Raw genomic sequence first — 25,943 nt, 5'->3', positions numbered from 1 at the left:
GCTTGAACCCGTGTCCCCTGCATTAGCAGGCAGATTCTCAACCACTGTGCCACCAGGGAAGCCCACCAGAATTGCTTTTAAGACTAAAATGTTGTATGTATTCTTATTTCCTTTAAACTTCACCAATAGCACCAGAGGGCTTCAAACAGAAAGATGTTAACATCTTCTGGACCACCTACCATATTTCATCAACTTTAAGATGTTGTCAGTTGTAAAATGCACTATTTTAAAGTGTAACTTGAAGGGAAAAAAAGTTGCCAAATAAACGGACATCAGTTGTAAGATGTATGCTGATTTCAGAAATATATGTATTTTTTTAAAATCTTTTTTTTAGGGTGCACCAAGCATAATGCAAGATCTTCCCATGACCAGGGATCGAACCCGTGACCCCTGCATTGGGAATGCGGAGTCTTAACCACTGGACCACCAGATATATATATACTTTTAAAGCACGACTACAATAGGAATGGCGTGAAGCAGGGGAACAAGCACTGAGGTCTAGGCCCTGTTCTACCTTGGTAACTAAGTGTACAACCTTGGGCAAGATGGTTATGCTTTCTAGACTTGTTTCCATATCTGTTTGAAGGAAGAACGAGAAGAACTCTTAGGTTTCTTTCAGCTGTGATATTTTATGATTCCCACACTGCTCTGTCACTCAAATCTCACTTCCCTCCATCTTGGTGTGGCCTTGCCGTTCTAGTTCCAGTCATCATTTTACTTGAATGACTCCAAGGGCCTGCTGACCTCTCTTCCTCTCGTCTTGACTCCCCACCATTCATCTATACCTTGTGCTCACCCTACAGAATGTTGAGGACCCAAACACAGTTGCACATGATTGTCACATTCAAATTCAGAGAGATAATATACAGGTAGAGTTGTGTTATTTGCTGGCTATAGAAGACAGTGTGAACCTCACAGAGAGGAAGGATTGGTTTAAGTTTGAAAAAGACAATACAAGCTAGTGCTTTAAGTTTAGCTCTTAAAAGTCTTCACTGCAAAAAAGGCAGGTCTCAGGCTTCCCTGGTGGCGCAGTGGTTGAGAGTCCGCCTGCCGATGCAGGGGACACGGGTTCGTGCCCCGGTCCGGGAAGATCCCACATGCCGCGGAGCGGCTGGGCCCGTGAGCCACGGCCGCTGAGCCTGCGCGTCCGGAGCCTGTGCTCTGCAGCGGGAGAGGCCACAACAGTGAGAGGCCCGCGTACCGCAAAAAAAAAAAGGCAGGTCTCTAGGCAAGATAGGTCCACTCCTTTCCTAGATTTGGTTTTATGCCTTCTGGAAAAAGGAGGGTGAAAGCTAGGAAATTAATTGAATGAAAATAGACATTGTTTCCATTAGAGGAGACAGGCTATGCAGAGCATAGCATCCCTCAAGGTAAAGTGTGATAGCTCCATCACTCACTTTGGATACAAAACTCCAGGGAATAATGACAGGGGTCCAACTTCATGCCCACTGAAAATGAACTGACCTCACAAAAAGTTTTCCATCTCTAATTTCTGTGTCTACTTCTTACCAAGATGGTCCCTGTCTCACCCTCCACACATGGGTGAGATGATGTAATAGCTAATTTGGCCGAGGATTGAGGAGCAAAAATAAAACACAGTTCAGTTATTGTTCAAACAGCAATGTTTAGTTGTACAACACATAAAGTCTAGCAACATTTACACAACCAGTTTGAGTGTCTGTTTGCTTACTTTCAATTGGGAAAATTAATCATAATGTCACCAAAAGGTTGGCTGGGACTGGTAACATTTAAGAAATGGGTCGTTCTTGCATCCCCTAGGCTTGGGCCTCTTGCTCCATCAGGACTTGGTTGTAGATGAATGGCCCACAAGTCACCAGCCTTTGAGCAAGTTGTGTCCAGGTGGAAATGGTGGGGCAGTGGGCAAGGGGTATTCCATAAAGACACAGTGTGTGGGGCGGTGGCAGCCGACATTCGCAAACATTCATGCATCTGATGCGGGGCTGTACCCTCCACTGGGGATTTTCCACTAGCCTACAGTGACCAACTGTGGCCAGGCTGATTCATTACTCACGTTAACGGAGTGGGGGAGGGGGTGGGGTGGAGTAGTCAGGGTGGGTGGGAAGAGATTCCCTCTTATTGCTAAGTGGACAGAAGGGTGCTTTTTTCCTCCTAGAGTTCACATCCTGTGACTTTCTGGAGTTTTGTGTGTGCATTTAGTTCTTATTTAAAGTTTGAGGATAAGGAAGTCAACTCCAGGAATGTCTCAGGAAAGCCACGCTCCCTAAGTGGCTGCATTATGGGGCAGGGAGGGTGTGTGACTACCCTCCGGGCCAGCCACAAGCAGTGATTTTTTTCAAAAGTGATCCTAGCCCTTGCTCCCCCAGATCTGTAGTGACCCACCCTTATAAATAAGCTTTGAGCAATGAAGGAGGCACCCTCGTCCCACCTTGGGGCTCACACAGCTGACGTCAACAAATCCAACAAGCAGAAAAGTTGCTTTCTTGACCCTCTAAGGAAGCCAAGAGTAGCTCATGCAGATGAATGGACAGGGAACAATGCCATTTCCCTTGGAGATGGTTACAAGTAGCCGGTATGGGTTTGCAAGGGCAGAAGGAGCTCTTGGTGAGCTCTTTCACCCTACAGATGGGCTAGGACCAGCTGACACAGATGATGGAGGAGGGCAGTGCTGGCGAGAACTCCATTCCACTGGGAGGAGAGGGGTGGTTTGGATGAATGGAAGAAGCAACTGTCCTAAAGGGGCAGCCGGCCCCTCCCACCGGCTGAGGGCTGAGAGGGGCCGTGGTGTTGGCTGGACACACACAGCACTAAAAAGGGCGTGGCCCTGCAGCAATAACAGCTGAGAGGAATGGAGGGAGGAGCGGCGCTTGAAATGGCCTTCATTCTGCAGTGGGACAGGGGGTGGCTGGCACAGGTGGAAGGACAATGCCCAGGAGGCCTTCTCCCTGCGGGGGGGTTGAGAACGGTTGAGGGTGTGGAGACCAGCAGCTGGCAGCAGACATATAAAACAGCTTCTCCAGGGAGGCTGAGATCATGATTTAGGGGCGCCAAGCATCAGTCTCCTACTCAGCCTCTCCAATGCCCCCCCCTCACCCCTAGACCTTCCCCGCTAGGCCGAGGTGTCTAGTCCCACGTTTCCATATAAGCCAGGGATCCCTCTTCTGTTGAAATGTAGCAACCTCTGGGCTCTGACCCTGCCGCTCTTCTATCCTGCCTCGAATAACTTTGTGGGTGAGGGAAGATGTGGGTTGGATTGGTAAGGTGCTTCCAGGAAAGACTGTGACCATGAGTTTTGGGCCACTGGCAACAGATCACCTGCCTCTTTCTCCTGGTCCACTGAATCTTGGTCTTAAGTCTATGTGTTCTCCTAGCACCTGAGTGATAAGGGACTATCAACGCTGGGATCTGCAGGGGACCAGTAAAACACCTAGGGTTAGACCAGGAGATGGAACAGGAGGTTGTAAGAGGTTACTGTAAACTGTATCACTTGTTTTCCCTTGCCTAAGGCTAAACTGTTTCCCCAGCCCCAAATTTCAGCCACCTTACAGACTATAGGAGAAAGAGTAACTTGTTTGTAAAACAACAGGGGAAATATATGCATTAATAAATACAGGGCTGAAGGGAAAGGCAAGAAAAGGCTACATGTATGATTGTGGCTATCACTGGGAATGTCTACAGGGGTCAGGAAGAGGAACTGGGGAAAAGCAGAGAAAGACAGACAAAAATGCAATTAGCTTCAACATGAGAGAGACAGTGAGACAGAGAGAGAATAGAAGAGAAGTAAAGGGCGGGGGGTCAAGTATACACAAGAAGAGAAAAACAGAAGCCAGCTTTAAGGAGGAAGAATCCTGATGGAGAGAAGGGAGGTGTGGTTTAAAATTGCCAAACTACCAAGGAAGACAAATACTGTATATTGTTCTTGATACTTTAGACTCAGTTCTTCTAGAACTTAATGCCTAAAACAGGTTGTCTCACTTGACCAGCACATGTGCTTCTTTAACCAGTGGGCACCGCATAACTCGCTGTGTCTCCTCCTTTGCTGGGCTGCCCACAAGCTCGGGGCCATTTTCAGCGCTCGACCGCAGAAACTTTCTTTCCCATGCCTCTCTATAAATCCAATTTCTCTTGAAATCTCAGTTTGTACTGTCCTGTGATTTAAGCGATGATTTTATTTTAAGTGGCCTAAAGTCGTTTTGGGAAGTAGACTGGGCATCAATCCTAAATATAGAAATGAAGCTAAAGGGGATTAGGGTAAAAAGAAGTGAAAAGTCAGAGGGGGTAGAATGAAGGAAGGAGGGAAAGGGGGGAAAAGAGAGAAAGTGGAAGCCGAGGGGAGCGAGGCAAGGGGAGTGCGGAAAGCAAGCAGTCTTTGGTGGTGACAGGTAGTAGCTTTCGGACAGTGAACGCGACACGGACCAAAGGGTGGAGCTCTCTCCTCCACTTCTAGGTACTACTTCTTTCTGCAGGAGCCCAGCTCTGGGCTACTTCTCTGCTCTCCCCTGACCTTTCTTTTCCCAAATAGTCCTAGCCTTACCCCAGACCAACCCGGACTTACAGAGAGGGTTAAGTCATCAACTCCCCGTCCCCTCCCAGGTCTAGCTCCACAGACTGTCCTTGGCGAATCTCTGCAGTCCCTGTTTGCAGGTGGGTTTCAGAGGTAAGAAAGCATTACCTGTGGCTCACCTGCTCCCATCATTTTTAAATGAAACCTCCCCCAGAACTTGAGTGAGGCACACGGCTTTGTTCTGGGACACCAGGAAAGGAGACAGATAACGGACAGCCATGGAGGAACCAAACTTACAAGGGACTTTCCAGGGAGGGCAGTAAAAATACCTCACCCCTGCACAGGCGCACACACATACACACACACAATCTCACACACACACTCTCTCTCTCACACACACACACACACACACACACACACTGTAGACAAGATGCTCCACAATTACCAGATAGGCCTGTGGGACAGGAGAGAAAGGAAGAAGGTGGTTGGTGGTGGTTTGGAGATGTGTGTGCATGGAGAAGTGGGTATGTGTGATGATACAGAGAAAGGGTCATCATGGGTTACTGTCGTGGCTTTCCTTTGTGTCCACGCTCACCGGGGGGAGGCCTCCATTGTCATTGAGCCGCTTGGCCCTGTAGGTCTCATAGTGGATGTTGTGTGTCACTTCCTTGAGGTCCTGGAGGTGGGTCCTGAAGGACACAGGGTGAGAAGAGAGAGGGATGTGATTAGCGGCGGCAGGAGGAAGAGGGGACCCACGTCTGAGGTCCACACATCGCGTCCATGGCCTGGACCCACTCCAGAGAGCCCATGATACCTCTTGAGCCCCTTTTCCTTTGAGACGCGAGCTGGGACTGGAGCAGAAAGCTCTCTCAGAGAGACCTGGGGACTGAGGAAGTCGATCTGAACAGACGGCCTCCAGACCCCAAATAATTAAACCTGCCATCTGACGGGAGGGGTGCATCTTACCTGATGACAAAGTCTCGAAGCAGGGCAAACTCACAGTGGTTGAGGTTTTCCACTGTGAACAACAACAACAACAAAAACAAAACAGGTGGTCATTTCACTAATGCTGCAACACCAGCCGGTGAATTTCTGTTCAGGTCATGGAGGCATTCAGGAGGGAGCCACGGGTCAGGCTATGGTCACCCTTTCAGAGGTGTGCTCATCCTGGCACTTCAGTGCGTTGGATTTCACTCACTGAACAAGTATTCATTAAGTAGCTACAGGGGCACAATACTACTCTAGACTCTGTGGAATAAGCACTGTTATATTGCCCATTTTATAGAAAAGGAAACTAATACACAGGGAGTCTAAGAAACCTGTCAAAGGCCTAAGACACAATTCCTATCTTTGAGGAGCTCATAATCTGATTGGAAGACAGTAACACACACAGAAAATAACGACGCCATCTTAAAAAGGTCACGATGGCTTTTGATAAATTTAATTCAACATAGACTGAGTGCCTACGATTTGCAAATCACTTGCCAAAGACTGCGGAAGCAGAAGAGGATTAAGCCACAAACCCTCTTGTCTCACAATCTAATGGGTAGGGCAGATATTCTCATGATGCAAGGCAGATGATGAGAAAAAGCTATTTTTAAAAAAATCCCCACAAAGGGTCATAGAAAAATGAGAGACAACACGATATAATGGGATGAACCTGGTTTTGGAATCAAAGTATCTGGGTCTAAAATCCAAGGTTCACCACTAACAAGTCATGTCATCTTGGACAGGACACTTAACCTGTCTGAGACTCAAGTGCCTCAGGACGGATGTTCTGAGAACGGCCACGCCTACCCTGCTCCCCTCCGAGGGGTATCATAATGAATGTGATCAACTGAAGTGATTCTCTGAGAACTTTCAGAATCATTGTGACCTTCTCAAGGTCACACCGTTCCTAATAAAATGAAAATGGCAACATCTGAACAACCCTTCAAGAGTTTTTCAGATCATGCCTCCTTTCATGTGAAAACTTTTCTCTGGTTATTCCGATCCTTATAATCTCTCCATGTTCTGAACTCCTTTGACCCTCGAGCTAGTGCCTCCCGGTCAGGTGCTAAATCCATCTTTTATTGCTTCCTGCCTGTGAGCCTCATCTTCCCAATTAGACTGTAAGCCCCTTACGGCAGGGTCTGGCTGACATTCATCTTATATCTTACATCCTAGGACTGTGCCTTGACCTATAGATGCTTAATAAATAAGCAAAATTGACCAGCGGCCAGTTCTTCAAGAAGATGCACTGAATTACCTTCAATGATCCCCCAGGGAGTTTTTCTGCCGAGGACCCGCTTGCCATTCACTTGGTACTCCTTGTCACTTCCCACCACAGCGAAAGGCATGCTCTCCTGCTGACAAACCAGACACATGTGCATGTCATCCTCCTACCATCTGGGCCTCCAAGGGCAGGGTGGAGTACGGTCCCGGGCCTCTAGCCTTGAACGGCACATTTCTGAAGCTCATTCAGTGATCCCATTGATGGCAAGGGCAAGGCTCTTGTCTCTTAAAAAGAGCACTGGACTGGGAGTCCGAAGGCCTGGGTCCAACCCCGATTGCTCCCCGTGCCTAGCAGGTTAACCTCAGTAAGTCAGCTTCCCTACAATTGGAGAACGCTTCACGCTCTCCAGCGCTTGATCAGGTTTGGTTTGATTTGCAACAACCCTGTGAGATAGCCAGGAAAGACAGACTTCTTAAACGACACCTACACAGACTGACTGCCAAAGTAACTGAAGCTTTACACCGTCTCCCCCACTGGCAGAGGCCCACACCCGCTGAGCTTCCAGAGCTCAAAGGCTGCTTTCTGATGTGCGTAGGCCCCTCTGCTCCACCAGGTATCTGTTCCCAAATCTTTTTGCCTGGTGTGTACTTGTTGTTGCAATTGGATAAATTAACTGTTATATAAGCTGAGGACATATCAGTGTGGAGAGTTGTTTCTCTGAAAATTAAGTTGAATGTTTCAGAAAGACTTGATAAAGGTGAGCTGCTTTTGCATTCAGAGCGGACTTACCTTCAAAGAAGAGGCCTTGTCTCTCTATGAAAAGAATGTTTAGTGAATGTATTAAAACACTTTTTATAAACATTTAAGATAAATAGGTTTCATTTTTAAAATAACTTCTTCACTTCAATTGATTTTTTCAATTAACTGACCAACTACCTGTCTCAACTACATCAGGTAAGGGGCTTCTACCAGGTTACCACACTTGATGATGGAGACTCAAGACCAAAGCAAATGAGTGATTGGTCCCAGGTTACAGTGGTTAATGGAAAAGCTCAGACTAGAACTCAGGATTCTGATGTAGAATCATGGAATAGTAGAAGTTTAGAATTGAGAGGGATCTTAGAAATCACATAGGTCAGTGGTTTTCAAGCCAGGTTTCATGAAACCTTAAGATTCCCAGGAGAGGGACTTCCCTGGTGGCGCAGTGGTTAAGAATCCGACTGCCAATGCAGGGGACACGGGTTTGATCACTGGTCCGGAAGGATCCCACATGCCACAGAGCAACTAAGCCCATGTGCCACTAGAGCCCGCGCACCACAACTACTGAAGCCCGTGCGCCTAGAGCCCGTGCTCCGCAACAAGAGAAGCCACCGCAATGAGAAGCCCACGTACTGCAACAAAGAGCAGTCCCCGCTCGCCACAACTAGAGAAAGCCCACGTGCAGCAACGAAGACCCAACGCAGCCAGAAAAAAAAAAAAAATCCCAGGAAATACCCCAGGGGCTGCTCAGAAGGTAGGGCTGTGCCTGTGTCACTTAGCCAAAGCAGCTCTGTTTTTGTGTTTTACATATTGGAGTCTGTCTGACATTTAATTTTTTTAAGGGTTCTTCTAGGGAAAAAAAAAAAAAAAAGCCTATAAGCCTCTGAATTTTATAGAAGGGGAAACTGACAAGCAGAGCTCTGGTAGAGTATAGATACTTTGGACCCCAGGCTGAAGCTTTTCCTGCCTGTGCCCTTCCATCACCCCATACCTTGGTTTCACTTGGCCCTGTGGGGGAAGGAGAGGCTTTCGTGTGGTCTGGGGATGGACGGAGCACTGGCTTCCTGGGTGCAGGGTTCACAATCCTGTCCAGCGCCCCAAGTCCTCAACCTCTCCCCTGACACTTCTGGTCTGGGTCAGGCAAGGTGGGGCAGGGAGTATGGAAAGGGAAGAGCAGGTTGCAATGCAGAAGTGGCACGTGACCCACATCCCAGGGGGACTAAGGCGGGCATCCGGGTGATGAACAGAGTCCCAGGCACCTACCCGGATTTTGTCATTCTCTGTCTTGTCCTCCAAATCCTCATCAAATTCCTTCTGGGGGTAGAATTCAATGCCATTTACTTCAAGCTCCTTTCGAACCTAGAGGTGGGGAGGAGAAGCATGGTAAGGGGAGAGAGGGCTATGTGTGCGTGTGCACGCGTGTGCAAGTGTGTGCATGCTGAAGTCGGAGGGACGAATGCAGTCTTTGATAATCCAGTTATCTCTGAACCCTGAGGCCCTGGGCAGCAGGAGGATCCTGAACATATGGGAGCCCCAACCCTACAATTACCATAGCCCACCCCAGCCTGCAATGAGGAAGAGTCTGGGGGTCTAGCTTGTTCACCTTAGGGTAAGATTAGGATTCAGACAAGCAGTACAGCTGGGAACAGATTCCACATGGGCAGTGCTCATGCCATACTTGTTATATTCCTGTTTGCAGGGAAGAGAGGTGCATCGCCCCCACCCCCAGCCTCTCTGTTTATCCTCTTTCAAAGCTCGGCTTAAGTCTCCTCCTCCAGGAAGCCACCCAGCATCTTTTCAGTAATCTACTTGATTGTAAGTTTCTTAAAGGCAGCAACTGTCTTTATACTTCTTCTGCGTCTCCCCAACCCCGTCGCCTGTGTGTCCGACACAGGATAGAGCTTATGGAAAATAACAATAAGGACTAGCAGGCAGTTGGTTAATTAGTCCTTCAAGCAGCCTAACAGTGAGGAGTGGTTTCTCATGCTCATGGTGCTTTGTGTGTTCAGAGGTCTTTGCAGGTAAGTTTGGAGGGCAGCAAGAAGGCTGGAGCTGCACTAACTTCTCTTCACTGTTGGTCCCCAGATACCACCAGTCCAGCCTCTTTAATGGTTGAGTAGGGGCTGGGTGGGAAGCGGGGTAGAGGGTGGATATAATAATGAAGGATAGGAGAGGGCTTGGACCAGAAGAGGGGAAGGCAAGGATGGGGACAGGAAAAGGAGGAGGGGGCCTTCTCACCCTTTGCTTGAATTCAGACTTCTCCTCCAGGGTCATGGTGTCAGCCTTAGCAATGACAGGGATGATGTTCACAACTTTGCTGAGGTGTTTCATGAACTCCAGATCGAGAGGTCGCAAGCTGGGGCCCAGAGAAGGTGGGGTGTCAGAGCCACCGTGCCCTCCCCCACTCAGCCACTGCCACCATTCCAGGGGCACCCTTGCGACAGGAGGACTGGGCTGGGAACTGGCTGAGGCCAAGAGGCTGCTCCCTTTCCTATCCGACACACATCCACCAACTCAAAGTGCAGAAGAGACCCCGACTCTCCACCCACACACGGTCCACCACCTCTCTTTCTCCTCCTCGGTTCCCATGCAAATCCTGCCTTCTTTAAGCCCCACTCAAACCACGCCTTCACGACATCTTTTCTGACCTGAGATTTCTTTCTCCTGGGGACAGCTGTGGACTGCTGTCCCTACCCAAACGTCCTTGTGTCACGGTTACATGTGTGTGTCTATTCTGCCTACAAGACAGCACTTTTTGACAGGTCTCCTCCCAGCCCCCAGTTAGTCCTGCAGGGCTCCATCTGGGGGCCTGACCCCTCCCCCATCTGCGGGGCCAGCTTCCTCTGGACTCTGGGGCCCCCATCTGGCTCTAGTTTGCAGTCTAGGGGACTCATTCAGTCAGGCCATCTGCTGGCTTGCTCTGACCTTGGGTCCAGGTTCTAGGGAGGGATAACGCAAACTTTTTGTTGAGTTCCTGAGCTCCTCCATTGAAAACCTGCTGAATATCTGATTCCTCCAACACTGGGGGCCTGCCTTGCTTGTGCCATCTTCTCAAGAACTGAACTAAGCTGGGCTTAGTGATAAATCACGAGACCCCCGCCCTCTGCTCGCCTACTTGGATTGCTCCGTTCTCTCCTGGTACTCCCTAGCATGGAGCCCCGCCTGATACTCAACAACCAGACTTCCCAGCATGCCCTGCTTATTGCCAGTCTTCATCTCTAGACACCTGGCTCCTCATGCTGGGCTGGCCGCCCTCCAAATGCCTACAGCTGGGTACCTCCCCCCGCAAACACCAGCCCCAATCCAGTAGCCCAGCCCCTCCCCATTTCACCCTTCTTACTGCCCCTGACCCCAGGCTTGTGCAAAGCAGGTATCTCTTGAACAAATGAGGAGCATCTGGGGCGCATAAGCCAACTTCTGTCCGCCGGCACAGTCGTGCTACGGTGCCAGAACACCAATGGGCGGCGCAGGGGCTGACGGTCAGCTTCACTCTCCTGGCAAGAAACTGTGGGGAGTCACCGGACTGTGACTACACTGGGGCCCATCTGGCCCTCCCCAGCTGAGTCCAGGTAACGGTTACCCACTACAGGTTGGGCACAGATGATGCAAACTAAAGCCAGGCCCAGCAATGGGGGTGGGACTGGTACATACGAGTGTCCCGTCGGGGAGATGAAGTAGAGGCAGCAGTGGACACGAGTGTCAGGGATGCGTTTCTTCCTGGCTATGTTCACCTCCTCCTTCAGGAATTTCTCATATTGTTCATTGATGTATTTCTCAATGGGCTCCCAGCTGGGGGGTGGGAAGAAAGCAGATGGATGTCCTAGAAGGACAGGACCTGGGAGCTCACCTTAGACATGGTCAGGAAGCAGTCCCCTCACATCCATCTCATTTCCTACCTCCCCTGGTGGGTCTAGGTTACCTGCTGACTATTATCCCTCGGCCTCCCATGGATGGCTTTCCCTGTGATCAAGGGCAGAGCTCCCCTGGGGACCTAGCTCTCTGACTGGGCTAAGGGACCCTGCAGAACCCCATCCCACTCCCGACAGCAGCGCACACTTTCCCCACATCCATTACTTATTATCTGGGCAGCTCTGGGGAAATCTCTGCCCCTCTCTGAAGCTGTTTTCTCCTAAGTAAAAAGAGAGTAACAATAGGTGCCTGGAGAGATTCATAGAAGAATCAGAAAGAACAGGTATAGTACTTAACAGAGCAATGGCACGTAGAAAGTACTCAGTCATGGCAACAATTCATTGATAACAATGAATAATAACCCTTCTCTGTCCAGAAGTGTGTGTATAGCCAGAAAAGAAGGCAACCAGCCACTTCTCTAAAATCAATACAGCCAGTTCCTAGGTGTGCTGCTGAGTGGTCCTGTCTGTCTGGGGCAGACCCCAGCTCCCTCACAGAGGACAACTGTCACCATCCCTGTCTGGGAGCAAACTTCTGCCTGGCACCTTCTGTAAAGTGGGGAATGTCACTTGCCATCTGGTTCTACAAGGATTAAGTCATTAGTCACTGCAGTCGCTGACCTACAATATACCCTGAAAGGAATTCAGGACAAAAAACAGGATAAGGCTTCTCTGCACTTTGGGAAAACAGGGAAAACAGGCCCTCAGATAGTTGTATTTCAGAAAAAAAAAAATTTTATGGACCCAAATCCTTGCACCTTCCCCTACTTAGAAAAACACTAAAATCTTAACTGAGATATCTGATCCTCGTGACGTGCCTTTTGCTGAGCTGTTTGCTTGACTCTCCGTATCCCCCAGCCAGAAATCACACATATATTGCCTCTCGCCCACCTCTTCAGAGCAGGTCCTCAGAACCATCTGAGAGTCTGTCTCCCGGGCTACAGTCCTCAGTGAGACAGTGAATGAAACCCAACTCACAGCTCTTACGTTGTGCTTTTTTTTCACAGTCGACCCTTCCGTCTATGCCTGGGCAGTGTATTTCACCCCTTCTTGGCGGGACGCTGACTGCAGCTTTGCTCTGTGGATTCCCAGAGGCAAAGGTTCTCCATGGAAACTCCCCTTCCTCCTGTTTTCCACCCATCCTCTCTTTGTCCAGGGCTACAACATCTGGCTCTCAGGTCAAGCTCCCTGCCATAGCCTTCAGGTCAGCCTGGATTTGCACCCCAGTTCCCCTTGCTCTGCCTCTCCTGCCTATTATGACAGATCCACTCCCATCTCCAGGCAATCCCTCAGCTGACATTCCCTCTGTACTGTCCCCTTCCATCCCCATGCCTGGGCCCCATGAGGACCTCCTCCCTCACCTCCTGACAAAGCCCCTCCGCTCTTTCAGCAAGCCTTCCCGCTTAACCCCTCAGCAGGGAGGGCGCAGACGGCTCTCAGTGTGAGTGAATCTGCGCCACATTCCGTATCTGCCTTGCAGAGTCTTTAGGGTGGAAGTCTCACAGGCAGACATACCAGTTTTCATTGTTGATCTGGTCTCCAAAGCCTGGCGTGTCGATGACAGTCAGCTTCATTTTGACACCGCCTTCCTCTATCACTGAGGAGTGAACAGAAAAGGCACCAGGATGCCGCAGAGCAACTAAGCCCGTGCGTCACAACTACTGAGCCCACATGCCACAACTATTGAAGCCCGCGTGCTTAGAGCCCGTGCTCTGCAACAAGAGAGGCCACCACAAGAAGCCTGCACCGCAACGAAGAGTAGCCCCCGCTCGCCGCAACTACAGAAAGCCCGTGTGCAGCAACAAAGACCCAACGCAGCCAAAAATAAATAAATAAATTTCTTAAAAAAAGGCACCAGGGAGATCACTCCTCCAGCTGACACCAGGTGCCCCTACCAGCCCGGGGGGAGCTGGGCTCCTTCCTTCTGAAGGACTGATTATTGGAAAAGTCGAGTTCAGGGTCTTCAACACCTTTGTCCATGCTGTTCCCTGCGCCTGAAATGCCGTCCTTACCCCTTCTGCCTGTCTAAATCCACCCAGCCTTTGTCATCCAGCTCAAATCCTACTTCATTCCTTTCTAATTCCCTCACCCCCTTTCCTGGACTTACAGTCTAAGGAGTTGGCTCCCTCGTGTTTAGGGCTTAATTCTATTCTGTCTTGAGGTTGCCTTTCATCTGTCTCATTCTCCAAGAAGCCCCATTCTTTCCCTTTTCTGCCAGAGGCTCCTCTGAACAATGCCCATCGGGGTCCCTGCCTGGTCCTCACCATGCCCGATAGCTTTGATCTCCACTGTCTTGGGAATCTTCTCTTCCCGGTTCCAGCTGGAGGCCTTGCGGCTCACTTGGGATTTGAAGAGGGTGTTGACTAGTGTTGACTTGCCCAGTCCACTCTGACCTGCAGCAAGACAGGAGGAGGATGAGAAGGCAGGGAGACCCCATGCCCACCCGCCGAGCCTAGTACCTCTCCCCTGAGCTTACAGAATTCTAGAGCTGTGATCCAGGCCCTTGACTGACGGCTCACTGGGGAGGCAAGGGGCTGAGTAGGGAGAGCAGGTGGGTGGGAACGGTTTCCTACTTACTGGTGAAGGACCTGGGGGAATGTTAGTTGGATTCCACATTCTCTCCTTCTGGAGCCCCAGGACCACTGGGAAAGGAACAACCTCTGCATTTGTCTCATGTAGTGGTTTTCGGTTTGGTTTGGTTTTTGCTTGACCTAAGTTTTTAATATTTAATCATACTAAAAGTAAAGACAGAATTACTTTGCATACTGACACTACAGTTCAGCAGAAGATTTCATTCCAAGGGAGAGCTCCACACTAAAAAATATTTGAAAACCACTGGTCTGAGCAGTGTTTCTCAAACATGCACCAGAATCACACCGGCAAGGCTGGCAACTAATGAATGGCACTTGGCATCACCTGGGTGCTTGTAGGAAATGAGGTACCCCAGGCCCCACCCCAGCCCTATGAATCAGAATCTGCATTTTAACAGGACTTCAGATGAATCAAATGGGCTATAAAGTCTGAGGTGTGCTGGTCTAGAGCATTCCTGTCATATATTAGGAAATGGGCCCGGCAGGGGGCTGGAGCCTAAGGTTCTAGACTCAACTGTGCTTCTTCCCTGAAGCCTTGGACCAGCCATGTTTGCTCCTCTGGGCCTTAGTTTCTCTTTACCGATAGGACGGTGGGGAGGGAGGGAACTGGATGAGACCAGGGATGGCAAATAAGGTCCATTTCTCAATCCAACTGATCAACCGGCAGTAGCCACGTGCCTAATATGTTTAAAAGGCTACCTCTGGGCTCGGTACTGACTGCGCGCAGTGACTGACCCGTGACGAATGCCACAGGCACTGCCGGGGAGAGAAGCGGCCCACCTTGCTAGAACGGGCGGTAGAGTGGTGAACAAGACATCATCCTCACCCTCAAGGAGCCATTGGGTGTGAGGGAGACAAAACATAAGCGGACAATGCCAAAGGGAACCTAATCCAGTCTCTCTGGGATCAAGGAGGACTTCTGCGAAGAAGCAATAACTAAGCTAAAACCTAAGAATGACTTCAAATGACCCATGAGAAGCTGGGAGGGCAGGTTCTAGAGAGAGCGAACAGCATACACAAAGGCTAAGAGGTAGGAAAGAGCATGTTAAGTCCAGGAGAACTGTTCCCTGTAAGGGAGGAATCGAATGCTACATGGGAAGTGGTAAGAGAGCAGTGGAGAGGTAGTGCCAAGCCAGGCTAGGAATTTAAACCCGTAAACTTACAAAAGATTTTAAGTAGGGTGTGCGACTTGAGTTTTGCAGGTTGGAAAAATTATTCAGTCACTGGTGGACAATGGATTGAAGGAGACAGGAGACAGAGAATCGGGAGAAAAAGAAGTTCGCACCAGAAAGTAAATCAACTTATGTCACCAAGCACAATGTTTAGTTTAGCCGATGTTTTTTACAGCAAGACTTTCCAGACGATTTACACTCTGGCCTAGCTCCTTACGTTTAAGCAGCACTGAGTCAGGTGGCCCTGGTAATCCAGGGGAGAGATCCACTCGGCCTAGGGTGGTAGCAGTGGAGATGGAGAGAGGTGGACAGACTTGAGAGATATTTACCAGGTAAAACTGACCGTATTTGATGATTGACTGGATTGGGGGATAAAGGAGGAGGAAAGAAGGATGATGCCCAGATACCAGTTTCAGCAACAGAGAGAATATCTCACTGAGGTCAGGCAAAGGCCCCCCTCTGCTCTTACATTCTGTGACCCAGTGACCCTACTTAGTGACCAGTGTCCTGGAAATTCTCTCTAAGCTTGAAAGCACACAAAAGATCAGAAAGAAGACCACCTTTCATCCGATCCTCCCCCAGCTCCTAAAGTTAGGGGAGGACACTGGTGATGCCCCCCGTGTGCCACACACACGACGGCAACTTGAGCACAGCCAGGTGTTGGTGGGGCCACAATGACCACCCACCCACAGCTCCCACCCTTGGATCAGCCAGCCTGTGGGGAGACAGGGCTCAGGCCTTTGTGATCTGCACAGTGAGATCTTTCCTCCGAGAAAGAGCTCATTCTAGAGAAGCCAGGGCTGAGGCCATCCTCGAGAAAGAATCGAGATCCTGGGTGCTGCCTGCCACCAGGGCCTCCAGGGAACCCACGGCCTCCATACCAACGACCATGATGTTGAAGTCGAAACCAGTCTTCATGGTCTTCTTGCGCATCTGCTCGATGATGGTGTCGATGCCAATGTAGCCCAGCAGGTTGGGGTTGATGCTGACGGGCTTCATGGGCACTGCTGGCTTAGGCCTGGGCTCAGGCACCAGCTCTGACATGGCTGCGTCCGTCCTGGTCTCCGGGAGCCCTGAAAAGCCAAGGTGGGAGGGGTGGGCTAGAGGAAAGCAGAGGTCACGTGGAAGGCACAGTATTATTCTCTGGATACAGAATCATACAGGGTTGGGCCTGGAAGGGACCTTACATGTCATCCGGTACAGGTCTCTCATCTCACAGATGAGGAGACTGACGCCTGGGGGGGAGGGGCTTGCCAAGAACACAGCAAGTCAGATGCAAAATCTGGACCAGTACCCAGACCCTCCAGTTGCTGGGGCACTTTCATATGCACCTCGCTGCTCCTAAGAACCACATCTGTGTCTCTAACCCAGGGGTTTCTCCACCTTGGCACTATTGACATTTTAGGCCAGATAATTATTGCAGGGAGCTGTCCTGTGCATTGTACGATGTTTAGTGACATCCCTGGCCTCTACTAGATGCAGGGAGTAGCCCCCCCAGTTTAATGACCAAAAATATTTCCAGACAGTGACAAATGTCTCCTGGGGACAACAGTGCCCCAGCTGAGAACCACTGATCTGAGAGATGTCTGGGGTTATTCTGACCTGAGTTCTTGCCTCCCCCAGAAAAACGGCAAAGACCTTTTAGGATACTGGACCTAACATCTGTTGACTGCCTGTCACTGATCCAGTTGCTTGTCTTTTAGAAGCACATGGGGAGACTTCCCTGGTGGTCCAGTGGCTAAGACTCTGTGCAGGGGTCCCAGGTTCGATCCCTGGTCAGGAAACTAGACCCCACACGCCACAACTAAGTGTTCACATGCCGCAACTAAAGATCCCACACACCGCAACTAAGACCTGGCAGCCAAGTAAATATATAAATAAATATTAAAAAAAAAAAAAAAAAGAGGAAGCACATATAGGGCTACCCCATCTCTGCAGAGTGAGCATCACTCCTGTCTCCCAGCCTCCGTGTCCCCTCTGTTCCACAAGCACTGCTGCAAAGTAAGGAGGTCTGTGCCCTGAGGTGCCCCCAGACACCCTCCGAGCCTTAGTTTTGAGTCTGAGGGGGAATAAGTCTCCCCTTTTGACTGCTGGGGAGAGGATGAGACCCAAGTAGGGGCCATCACTGACCTAAGATGACATGACACAACGTGTTCTTGGGATGGTGGGTAGCAAAAGAAAGGCGAGGCTGAAATCACAGTCCTTCCCCAGTGGAGAAAGGCAAACATCCCTCTGTGTCTGGCAGATCATGGGTATATTCACATACAAGAGAAATCTGTGTGTTTCCTCATCAGGCCACTGTCCACCAGGGTGGGTTTCAGGATACAGCAACTCCATTTCCCTTCCCGTAAAACGGGGGTGTGTGGTGATGTGGGAAGAGCCTGGCTCTGCTGCTTGCCAGCTTTGTGGACTTGGGCAAACCACCCCCCCTTTCCACGTGCCTGCTTCCTCCTCTGTACTCTGTAAACCGGTTAGGATCGTGAGTAAGGCTGTAGTGAGCACTGCACACGAGGTATATGCCTAGAAGCGCCTGCACAGCGCCTCACTGTTCCAGACCCTGTTGCTCCTGTCCCTTTCAACTTCACAGCCTGTCAGGAGGGGAAATGAAGTGGTGCATGTGAAAGCACTCGTTAGAGGGAGGTGCCCCAGATACTAATTACGCAGCACAGTTACTGGACTCCACGCTCTCCAAAGGCCCTCTTCCAGCTCTGCCATTCTAGAATCCTATAGTTCACGGTTACTACCCTGCAGAGTCTCAGGCTCACAGAGAGAACTGATGGAGCAGCAGATGGGAAAGAGGGTGAGGGGACAGGAGTACCTCCCTCCCCCACCCCCAAACCCAGCCAGGAGTCTGTTCTTGTACCCCTACCACCTGGTCCTTCCACTGGTCCTGGCAAGACTCTCTCTCTCTCTCTCTCTCTCAATTGGAAACCATTCTTTCCTTGTCACTCCCAGGCACAGCCAAATCTGACAAAGTCTCAGGACCTCCCCAGGGCCTGGCGTGGCTCCCTCCTGCTTCCTAGGAAGCTGTTGCCAGCCAGGCGGCCCCAGAAGGCAGCAAGATTGGCTCAGCCCTGCAGCAGCTGACTCTCAGCAGCCTGGTCATCACATCCACTCTGCACGTGGCTCCCGGACCCAACTCAGCACACCTGCACTGGGGGCCAATGCCCCATTTTCCCTGCCCAGCTGCTCATCTCCCTCATGCCTCTACAGCCAGCCCATTTGGTCTCCACAACCTGTGTTGTGAGATAGATCCATCGGTGTGTATGTGTGTGTCAGGCAGGCAGGGTCTTACCTCATTTTACAGACCTGGAAAGTGAGTCTAGTATTTATTTATGGGAGTTTTTGTAAGTATTTTTATAAAGTGTGTGTCCTCACCATGGCCTGCTCAGCCCTGGTCGGTCAACTGCAGCATCTTCAAAGATCATTCCCAAAAAGACAGACCCTGGTTACAAGAAGGGGGCGGCCTACCAGATTCCCAGGCAACTTCTAGGGGCTACAGCAGGCCTGCTGCAGGTCCAGAACGGGAGCAGATCTCACCTTCATTCTTCTATCAAGCACCTATGAGCACCCATAGAGCTCCTGCTGGCAAGCTGCCCCTCCCAACCGCATGGCAATTACAACCACCCATCAGCCACAATTACTGCAAACCTGTGGTGGGTCACTGTGTCACAGCCTTTGCTGGAAGACCCTTCGCCCACTCCAGCCCCTGGCTAACTCGTCCTCTTTTTTCGCCATTCAGCCCAAGGGCTACCCCTCAGGAAACCTTCTGCTTTCCCATCTCGTGTGGATGCCTCTCTTCTGTGCTGCCTCAGCCCCCGACTAACTTCCTAGTCATCACATTCATTCACTCACTCACTCCATCCCATCCCTCCCATCCAGGCCTTCCCACAGGCTGTCAAATGGGAGCCTACTCCAGCCAAACTTTAGACTAAATGCCAAGGACACTTTTGGACCCCAGACAAGGTCCTTGCCCCCAAGGGCCCACTGTTTGGTGAGGGTGCCTGACAAGTGCATAAAGCCCTCCAGGGCACAGGACAAATGCAGCTCTGGAGCTGAATTCTGCAGCTCCATCCTCTGCCCTTACAGCTCCCTGGTCCCGCCATGCCAACTCCAGATGGCCCATACTTGACTCCCAGCTGGATGACCCCTGTGAGCCTCAGTGTTCTCCTCAGGAAAATAGGTACAGTACCTACCTTGCTGGGTTGCTATGAAGCTTATACAAAAGCATGGACATCAATGACCTGGCACTGAACATATGCCAGTTCCCACCCTTCTTCAGGGCAGGAGCCACGTCTTATTGATTTCTGTGCCCCAATGAACCTAGTATAACAAGACACTCAGCAATGAATGAATGAAGGCAGATGTTACTTCAGAGCCATCACTTTTCTCTTCCCTCAGATGCTGCTCCCTTGGCAGAGCAGCTGACCTCCACCCAGCAGATGGCTCTTGTGTGGGCCACGGTCACGGAGGTAGACTCTGTTACGAGACTTTCTCCTTCCCCTGCAACAGGGATTGGAGGGGGGCTCCCCAAGGGTGGGCAAGAGCTCAGGATGGGGTCACGGCAGGATGTAGCTCAAATATGCCATCCCGCCTAAGTGGTTCTGGGGGCTCCTCCTAAACTCCCAGCTCCCTCAGGGCCCCTGGAGAGGAGGGGATCTGTCTGCAGCACCCCCTGCCGGGAGCCACCTGCCCATCAGTGCTCCAGGAAGAGACATTGTCCACCCCACTCAGCTCTAGCTTAGTCTCCACAGAAACAGCACCTCCCCCCATCCCCGTGCCAAGCAAGGACCCTGGTGCTTTCTTTTACAGGCAAATGAATGGCTTTGTCTTTGTCTGGCCCAGGGACCCCACCCCTCTGTTGGGAAGGTGGCAGCAGGGGGAGGGGACCTTTCCAGAATAGCACCTTCCTCCCTGGCTTAGTGGGGATCCAGGGGGTGGGGAGGCTCTTCCATGGGGAGCTGCAGGTCTTCCTCAGCCCCCAGCCGCCTTCAAAACAGCGCCCCCACCCGCAGAGGCAATTCCAGTCCACCCCAGCTCCAGCCTCCGGCTCTCAGAAAAGGAATCACAAAAGATACCTTAGTACTTTCCCATTCACAGAAGCAAAGGGCCCTGGGATACCCCTGCCTCCATCCCAGTCCTCTGGAGGCCAACGAGTTCCCTTGGAGACCACCAGCTGGTGCCCGTCTCAGTGTGCGCCTATGTGTGGGGGAAGGGGTCTACGTGTCAGCGCACAGGTCTCTTGTCTGGCTGTAGGTGGTCCTGATACCTGTGCGTGGTGTGCATGTGTGTGCACTTCTTGGTGTGCTCCAGTGTGGAGCTTTCTGTGCGCATCTGGGTGCCTCCTCGCTTCTTCGGGGCTCTCTGTATCTCTCCGCGTTTCCATATGTGCATTTCTCCGGGCTTGTACATCTTGGGATGTGTGCCACCGTGTGTGCGTGTGTCCGTGCGTATGTCACCGCGCATGGGTTCCTCAGCGCATCAACCCTCCCCGGGTAGCATCTCCAGCCGGGCTTTGGGGGCCGCAGCCTCCTCTCGGCGCGCGCCGGTGGCGCCGCCGGCCTTCCTACCTTTGGACATGAATCCTCCTTTGTCTCCGTTCCTCCGGGAAGATGCTCAGGGCGCGGGGCTGCAAGGCTGAGCTGGACGCGGGCTCCTCCTGGGCCGAGCAGACCCTGCAGCCGGGCCTCGCCCCTCTGCGTTCTCCGCCCACCCGCCCGGCCCGCGGCCCGGCAGCGCCGTCCCCGCGCCCCGCGCTGCCGCGCCAGCCCGGGACTTCGACTCAGCAGGCTCGGCGCAGCGCTGCCCCTGCCCGCTTGCACTGATGCTGCTGCCGCCGCGCCGCCGCGCCGCCGCCGCCGCCGCCGCCGCCGCCGCCGCTGCCACCCGCACCACGTGACCCGCCCGCCCCGCCGAGGGCCCTCCCCTCCCCCTCCCTCGGCGTCCTCGCCCGCACCGGCTCCCCTCCCGCCCGCACACGGGAGCGGGTACCCAGGGCCGGTTGCGGGCCGCCGGGGACGCGCGCGGGGGCGCTGTGCCTGCAGGCTCGAGGTTCCGGGTGGGGCATGGTTCCCGCATCCCAGTCCCGGTCCCTCCCCCTCGATCCTGCTCCCGGCCTCTTACCCTCTAGGCCGGGGCGGGGCGGGGAGCGCAGGGGACCTGTGGGAGCTGCGGGAGGCGGTGCGCGCGCGCGAGTCACGCGGTGGCTGGGATGCTGGGCTGGTTCAACGCGGTTCTGCCCAGACGCGGGTGCCTGTAGAACCCTGACTGATTCAGGAGCCCGGGTTCCAGGCCTGGCTCTGGGATGATGAGCCCTGTGACCTTGAGCTAATCAGGAACTTTCCTGAGCCTCAATTTACCCTTCAGAAAAATCATCCTTGCATTCAGTCCACTTGAATGGACAGCATATTGCCAGGCCTTGAGGGGACAGGAATGAGGGTCATCATTTCTGTCCTCAAAGAGCTCTGGGTCCGGTGGGTCAAGACAGAAAGCTGGCCTGTCCTAACGGAGGGGGTGGGGTATGCACAGGGTACTGTGAGTGCAGGGTGGTGGGCACCCACCGGGTACTGTGGATGCAGGTGTGAGGGCCCTTGGTGAGGGCCAAGATGGAAAGGCAAATATAGGTGCGAGGGAAGAAGGGAAAGCAGTCTATGGAGAGACCCAGAGGCGAGAGCTGCATGGTGCTGGGGACAACAGAGCTCCCGGGTGCACCAAAGCAGGGAAAAGTCCAGACAGGGATATAGAGTTAAGAGGCTGGAGAAGTCCAAAGCCTTGGAAGCCAGGCTAAGGAGCTGGACTTATCAAAGAAGGTAACAGCGGGTCACCAACAGCTGTTAAGCAGGAAGTGCTGCCATGAAATATACGAGTCCCTGTGGCAGCTGTGTGGAGGGGCAGGGGGTGGCCTCACAGGGACAGAGGGATGGAGAGGAGGGGACAGACAGCCAAGGACTGAGGAGATTGATCAACAGAGTTGGAATTAGACTGGATGGGAGGAAGGAGAGAGAAAGATGAGGAAGACGAGGATACCCAGGTTTCTGGTATGGTGCCTGCAGCTGAGGGAGTGAGATCAGGGAGGGCAGAAATCAGGAAGAAAGGGGCTGCCTCTAGACATGCCCGGGAGTTGTCTGGGTAGAGGGGTCTGGCAGGCCACTGGGTGTCTACACCTGCATTTTGAGAGAGAGGGCTGGGCTGAAGATGGAGGGAGAGCTGAGGTCCCATAGGGAGGAGGGAAGACCAGAGCCTGGGTGGGCTTCCCCAGGCTGAGTGTGCAGAGGGCGATGAGAAGGGGGCTGACAACCCCCAACGCCAGTTAAGCCACTGGACTGGATGCTTTCCAAGCATCTGCCAGACCCAGAATCTCTGAGCCTTTGAAATGTTGGGAATGAGACTGCCCAAAGTAGAATTCCAAGATCTGGGTTCCCATTGGCTTACTGCCATCAACCAGCTGTGCGACTTCAGGCGTGTCACAGCCTCTCTAAGACCAAATGAACTTCTAGCCCTTGTGTTGACCTGTTTTTTCTTCTATGTAGGACTTCCAACCTACAAGTCCCCAACTCACCTTTCAGGACTAAAGGGCTGGGGGTAAGGGACCGAGAAAAAATTCCAGGTGAGGCACCTTTTAAGCAACAACCGTCTTCCTGAAAGGCCGACTGGGGATGATTTAGAAGGTCTCGGGTGAGATCACTATTCACATCTAGAGGAGCCTGGCAGTGTCGACTATTAGACAAATCACCACTTACTGAAGTGCTGGTCTATATTTTCGTGTAGGTGGTTTGCTTTTCAAGCTGGACTCACCTATAGATCACCTAATTATTTCAGCTCTTCAGGGAACAAAGAAACAATCATGGAAGATGCTAAAGGACAGACTCAGCATAATTGCTCTCCCACAAATTACCCCTGTAAACCCCCTTCTGATGGCTTCCCTCAAACTGACCTCTGACTGGCAGAGTGGGACCCAGTTCAGGGTGCACCCCCTGTGTTCTGCCACTCAACCCCATTCCCTTTTCTCCCAGCTCATTCAACTCTGACTTTAAAGTCCCCCAGATCTATCCAAGCGTAATCCAGCTCCAGGCTCATACACCCCAGCAGTCCAGCGCATCCCCAGCCCAGCCCTTTGCATTTACCTTTGGTTTCTCTGGCCAGGTCCAGCATGGTGAGCGCTGTGACCCAGTCTGTGGCAGCATCTGCCGTAGCATGGTCCAGGGCTGCATCTGTGCTTCTGCTTGGCATTGATGGGTAGGTGACAGTGTCTGATCTCGTCAGCTTAATGACACTGTCCAGTGTGGTCTCACCAGTGACTGGGTCTGGGGTGACCGGCACAGCTGAATGCATGGCTGTGCCCAGCCTGCTTGTGTCCAACACAAGAGAACCCGTAGTCATGTCCAGCTTGGCTCTGTTCGTGCCGGCCAACACCAGGGCTGTGTCCAGCTTGCCTGGATCTGGTGCTGCCACTTCCCTGGCTGTACCCTCCGTGGTTGTATCTGGCTTGCCTGTGCCTGCTGTAGCTATGGCTTTGCCCAGCTTTTCTGGGTCTGGGGTCACCGCGTCCGTGACCGCGCGTGGCTTGGTTGTGCCTGCTTTAGCCAAGTCCATGGCAGAGCCCAGTTTGCTATCCAGAGGAGGGAACTCAGTGCTTGTGTCCAGTCTAGATGTGTTTGGTGTAGCCAAGTGGACAGCCAAGCCAGGCCTATTGGTGGCCATCGTGGATGAATGTCCGGATGCGCCTGGCCTCGTTGCATCCAGGGCAGCCAGATGCATGGCCGTCGCAGGCCCCGTGGCAGGGATGGCCCTTTGGAGGTGCAGCCGGGGTCTCTGAATACCCCTGGGCCGGGGCTTGCCTCTTCCTGGAGAAGCTCTGGTAGGCACATGGGCGGTCATTGGGACAGGGTGCCTCTGACCCACCAAGCGTGGCCCTGCAGGACCTGGTGGACCCTGAGCTAACCGGGATTGGAAAGGCAGGGTCAGGCATGAGCTCACCAGGGGCTTCTCCACCGCAGGCACCCTGCTGGGCTTGGCCAGACCTGGGTGACCTGGGCCCTCGGAGTGGACCCTGTCCCCTGGCACTAGGGTCACAGGTGGTGAGTCAGGAGAAGGCAGCCTCCCTCCTCTGTGGGTGGCAGCCTCCCTGCCTGGGGTAGACACCTGTTCCCAGTGAGAAGGCAGGGGGCCCAAGCGCCATGCCTGGCTGTGCTGGCGGACTGTTAGGGAGATGGAGCTGAGCTTCCTGGGTGCCAGGCTCTTGCCAGTCTCCTGTGGGGGCACACTCCACGCCCTAGCTCCAAGGCCTGGTCGGCCGGAAGCCTGTGGGATGTGGCTCTGGGGGAAAGCATCCAGATGGATGGTCTTCTTGAGCACAGGGATGAGAGGCGACACCCCTCCAGGGAGCTTTGAGGGGCGGGCAGGGCGCCCCGGTAGGTGGCTGCGGGAGAAGGAGGTTCCAGCACCTGGGGCTACGTGAGGCTGCATCGCAAAGTCGTGGTCCATCCAGGTCTTTCGTCTTCCCCTGATCGACAGAGAAAAGGGGCCGAGCGGGGGTGAGGTGCTCGAGCCTGCAGGTGCTGGCCCTCCCCGTCCTGACTAGCAGCTAGCACTCCTCTGAAGGGGCCTTGTTTGGGAGACTGTCAAGTCCTCAGTGGAGTACACCTGTCCCTTCCTACAGCCCTCCTACAGCTCCCACCTGCTACGTGCCTACACACCTCACACACATGGGCCCTCACACACACACACCTACCAAGATACCAGGTGAATGTGGAAGAATGTTCCAGCAATGGGTGGAACCCAATGAGCAGGCTGCCCCGGCATGAGGAAACCTCTCCCTTTGCAGGCCTGAGTGTGGCCCCTCTCTGGCCAACTCCATGGAGGTCCCATATACCTTTTCAGGAGCCCCAGTGGAGGGCAGTGGTTATTGGAAGCTTATCTGCTTCTTCCAGAAGGGGCCAGAGGACTCTGAGTTCCCACACACAGCAGCCAGAATAGGAGTTCAGGCGTCCAGGTAGGAGACCAAGAGGTGACCAGTTTGGCTTGGGAAGAGGGTCTGCACCTGGGGCTCCTGCCTGGAACCAGGAAAGAGCCCTGGGCTGGCCTGCTGCTGGAGCTGAAATCGGAGCCAGAACTGGAGCTGAAGAGGGCCCTGGACGAGGTGAGGCTTGGGAAGTAGAGAAGTAATGAGCATTCACAGGGTACTTATCCAGTGAACAAGCCACAGTATCTGCCCTGGGGAGACCGGCCATCCCCAGGGGCACCGGACAGTGAAGCAGGCAGAGCTATGCTGGAGGTGAGCCTTGTGGGGGAAGCATTAGCTCAGCCTTTGGGGTTAAAGGAGGGAGGCTGGGCCTGGGGCTGGGGGAAGTCACACGGAAGGCCCAAAGGTGAGGAAATGTGGCATCTTTCTGGAAATCCTCCATGGGGCTCCCAGGCTGTATTGTGGGGGAGGGGCGAGACAAGGTTGCAGGGGCGCTGGGGCCCAGGCCAGGCCGCAGTGATGCTCAGGCCCTGGAAGATGACCTGGTCAGATCTGCAGGTGGCCACTCCAGGACTGTGTGACGGCAAGATCAGGGGGGAAGAGAAGTGGAGGCAAGGAGGGAGTTCCCTGGTGGCCTAGTGGTTAGAATACCAGGCTTTCACTGCCGTGGCCCCGGTTCAATCCCTGGTCCGGGAACTGAGATCCTGTAAGCCTCGCAGCAAGGAGAGCAGCGAGTTGAAACACTCTGTGAGCTGGGGGTGGGGCTGGAGAAGGCTGAATAGCACAGAGGAAGCAGCAGCAGGACTGCCAGGACATGGCGAGTCAGGGAGGGGGCGTCCAGGACTGGCTGGTGG

The 25,943-nt window shown here is 52.8% G+C and overlaps 1 protein-coding gene across 6 annotated transcripts; it reads right to left on the bottom strand.

Moving 5' to 3' along the window:
- Nucleotides 1-1,604: 1,604 nt before the first annotated feature.
- SEPTIN3 (septin 3) lies at nucleotides 1,605-24,611 on the bottom strand. 6 transcript variants are annotated; one of them, XM_067698263.1, is made up of 11 exons: nucleotides 23,252-24,611; nucleotides 16,010-16,201; nucleotides 13,630-13,758; nucleotides 12,881-12,962; nucleotides 11,109-11,246; nucleotides 9,696-9,813; nucleotides 8,721-8,816; nucleotides 6,732-6,831; nucleotides 5,450-5,501; nucleotides 5,079-5,172; nucleotides 1,605-2,924 (listed from the first exon to the last, which is right to left on the bottom strand). In XM_067698263.1, the coding sequence occupies exons 1-11, from the start codon at nucleotides 24,609-24,611 to the stop codon at nucleotides 2,859-2,861; spliced, it is 2,427 nt and encodes an 808-aa protein (XP_067554364.1). In that variant the 3' UTR covers nucleotides 1,605-2,858. The 6 variants fall into 6 exon arrangements, with proteins under 6 accessions (XP_067554364.1, XP_067554369.1, XP_067554368.1 ...); XM_067698268.1 differs by lacking the exon at nucleotides 23,252-24,611 and adding an exon at nucleotides 20,699-20,966 and having other exon boundaries at nucleotides 6,732-6,828; XM_067698267.1 differs by lacking the exon at nucleotides 23,252-24,611 and adding an exon at nucleotides 20,699-20,964.
- Nucleotides 24,612-25,943: the final 1,332 nt, after the last annotated feature.

This window comes from Pseudorca crassidens, chromosome 11 (assembly GCF_039906515.1).
Source record: "Pseudorca crassidens isolate mPseCra1 chromosome 11, mPseCra1.hap1, whole genome shotgun sequence".
In the NCBI taxonomy this organism is placed as follows: domain Eukaryota; kingdom Metazoa; phylum Chordata; class Mammalia; order Artiodactyla; family Delphinidae; genus Pseudorca; species Pseudorca crassidens.
This window is presented reverse-complemented; position numbering and strand designations above follow the sequence as displayed.

Excerpts from the sequence above, each read along its gene's own strand:
- SEPTIN3 (XM_067698263.1), bottom strand. The coding sequence starts at position 24,611 with ATGGACCACGACTTTGCGATGCAGCCTCACGTAGCCCCAGGTGCTGGA. Across the intron at positions 12,963-13,629 it reads GATCAAAGCTATCGGGCATG|TGATAGAGGAAGGCGGTGTC; the intron begins GTGAGGACCAGG and ends TTCACTCCTCAG. Across the intron at positions 5,502-6,731 it reads TCCCTGGGGGATCATTGAAG|TGGAAAACCTCAACCACTGT; the intron begins GTAATTCAGTGC and ends TGTTGTTCACAG.